Genomic DNA, 3,179 nt, shown 5'->3' with positions numbered 1-3,179 from the left:
TTCACGATACTTGTAATGGCACTTTATCTCATTAAGACCATTGCCACAGCAATCACAATGGATCATCTGTCTGGTGAATCACCAAGATGTGGATACTCTGGATTAATGAAGAGACCCGCTACTTGATAATGAATGTCTGAATGGGAATCACCAACAAATAAAATGTAACCATATGAGTTACAGTTTCATTTTCTAATCAGAGGTGGTACTGTAGTATCACTACTTTTATGATGACCAACAAAGCTCTTAAAAAGTGAAATAGAAGATATGACAAAGAAGTAAATCCACCTTCGCTAATTTTTGAGCCTGTTTTTTTTACCCTTTCTATGTGTAAACCATAGTGGGGAAAAGCTTTGCAAGTGGGTAGATTCTTTCAAGTACATGTAGGTACAATCTTCATGAAGCAGCAACAGAGAGCTTCTCGAATTTTGTCTTTGATAAATCTGCCATTTTGAAATTTCTAAGAAGGAGATTGTTATGATTTTACTAATGATGTTGGATGGGGCGGAAGTTTTTCAATTATATTTATCTTTGGAACACTTCTCAGCATGGTATTTGATAAGACAACAGCATTTGGTATAATCGACTTGATATGAGATATCAACGCATTTTCATGGATGGTGTCAGTAATTAAAGGTTGCCTGAGATGGCTTCAAAGGCTCCATTGCTTTGTTACCTCATTTTAGATGACTAAAGTCAATTTCCACATTAATTGATGGAGTAACCTATAGTTTTGGTTTTAAAATAGTATGGAATTGATTCTGTACAAACCTTTGTGTCAAAATTCTCATTACATGGGCAACGTTGTGAAATGCTAACAGTGTGACGTAATTGTGCAGAATTTCCTATCTTCAATAATATTGCAGCCAAATGAGAGCAGCTTTCTCCTTAGCTGTAGACAAGACAATTCATGCAAACATAGTACATGTATATCATATATCTTACCCTGTCATGCATGTGCAATGTCCGCAAATAATTGTTCCTTCTGGCTTTTTTTGTCACAATTGCATGCATGGTGTGCTTTCTCTGGAGCATTCTGACTGGGATTCACAAAAGCTTTTAAGAGAACGAACTTTAGAACTCCTTTCCCCAAAACATGGCAATAAATAGCTCTCACATGGCCACTTTTGAAATAATGTTAGGCCTCAAGCGGCTTCCAAGGGAGCTATTGCTCGTGGCTATACTTTGACAGTAAGCCTGGTCTCTTGTCACTCTCTACTAGAGACCAGGCCTACATGTAACTGCAATAAGTAAACATTATAACACCCCCGCTAGGGATACATCGCATTTGTATGACCAAGCCTGAGGGCCGCAGGCCCGAGGACAAAGTCAAATAAATTTGATGTATCCTGCAGTGGGGGTGTTATCAACATATTTGTGTGATAATGAGTGGGTGTATCAAAGGCGTGCGCCGATGCGCATGCTCAGTAGCACTACACCTCATGGTAAAATGAAAGCAATAGAGGACAAGAGGCTCAGAAAAAGGTACTTTATCAACAGATTTAGGCTTTAGGTTGACATATCTAATCTATTTTCAGGCCATAATGATGTATTTGTGATATTGCCAACTGGCTTTGGAAAAACAGTGTGCTATGCTTGTCTGCCAATGGCATATGATTTACTACACCACAGAGGCACCAATTGCTCAATAGTTTTGGTTATTAGTCCATTGACTGCTTTAATGAAGGACCAGGTTCAGTCACTAAAGGACCATGGTATCAGGGCTGGTCATATAGACAGTGACTCAGCTATCGACATTAAAGAAATGGCACATACTGGTGCCTATAGTATATTGTTCATGAGTCCAGAGATGCTGGTGGGTAAGGGTAAGGAAATTGTGAGAAATGATGTATTCAAGAAGAATCTAGTTGGTTTGATAATAGATGAAGCTCACTGTGTTGTAAAATGGTTAGTCTATAATTATACCAATTTTTTTCATGCATACATATATAGGGGTAAAAGTTTCCGTGATTCCTTTTTACAGATCAGGGAGGTGAGAAGCATAATTATTGTCATCAAAAATAAATATCATGGCACTAACTGCAACAGCAACTTCACAACTTAGAATTAGAGGTACAAAAGCTGTTGGGGATGGATAAGCCTTGTGAGGTTATATTGTCACCAGATAAATCTAATATTTTGTATACCGTCTATGAAATAAAAGGCAGTTTACTCAGCAATGCCATTTTTCACCATATTTTAAATGAATTGAGGGTTAAACGCTCATCTCTAAACAGAATATTAATTTACTGTAAGTGCAAAACAAATTGTGCTGAACTCTATCGTTTCTTTTCACTGAATTTGGGAGATAAATTCACTGAACCACCAGGCGCATCACCTCGTATACCAGAATGTTGGTTAGTTGACATGTTTTTTAAAAGCACAGAAGAAGAAGTAAAAGATAGTATAATAACTAATTTCTCAAAATCGTCTCCATTACGGATAGTTATTGCAACTGTAGCTTTCGGCATGGGAGTAAATTGCCCTGATGTTCATCTAATACTTCATTTTAGCCCACCTCATGACATAGAAAATTATGTACAAGAAGTTGGTAGAGGCAGAAGAGATGGAGCACAGACATTTGCCATTCTTCTTCATAACAAAAAATTGCTTAAAGAAAGCTCTGATTATATGACACGTTATGTTAATTATAAGAAGGAATGTAGGCGAGATTCTTTGTATAAATTTTTTGATAAATATTCCCACTCACAAGAAAATTATGGATGCCCACTGCTGTGACATTTGCCATAAGTTATGTACATGTGGACAATGCACAAAGACATTATCCAATAGAGACTATTCATTTATTTCACTATTTTATTAATAATATTTATTCATTGTTTATTGTGTGCAATATAATACATCTTTCAACTGTTTTAAGTGTTCTTTCGCCCATTCCATAAATTTTTTCTTATCAACATCACAATCAACAGTCACACCTTTAAATGTAGTGTGTTCCCTCTGATCTATATGTTTAAATACCTTTTTTTCCATTAGTTGTGACAGTATTATCAAAAGGTCTTTCTTGGTAGTTGATACTGCATGTTTGCCTGATTGAGCATTGACTCCAAGAGCATTATTGAAATTCTCTTCTAACTCAACAATCACTCCAAGACATCGAACAACTCTGCATATACTTTCTTTTGTTTTATAAGAGCCTACAGACATCTTACATACCC

At 36.4% G+C, this 3,179-nt stretch overlaps 1 protein-coding gene across 1 annotated transcript; it reads left to right on the top strand.

The window, feature by feature from the left end:
* Nucleotides 1–2,091: 2,091 nt before the first annotated feature.
* LOC109583967 (mediator of RNA polymerase II transcription subunit 34-like) lies at nucleotides 2,092–2,739 on the top strand. The gene has a single exon (XM_019999511.1). It carries the CDS (start codon nucleotides 2,092–2,094, stop codon nucleotides 2,737–2,739), a length of 648 nt encoding a protein of 215 aa, XP_019855070.1.
* Nucleotides 2,740–3,179: the final 440 nt, after the last annotated feature.

Source organism: Amphimedon queenslandica, unplaced genomic scaffold (genome assembly GCF_000090795.2).
Source record: "Amphimedon queenslandica unplaced genomic scaffold, v1.1 AMPQUscaffold_13260, whole genome shotgun sequence".
Classification (NCBI taxonomy): Eukaryota; Metazoa; Porifera; class Demospongiae; order Haplosclerida; family Niphatidae; genus Amphimedon; species Amphimedon queenslandica.
Note: the sequence above shows the minus strand (reverse complement) of the source record. Positions and strands in the feature narration are given on the sequence as shown.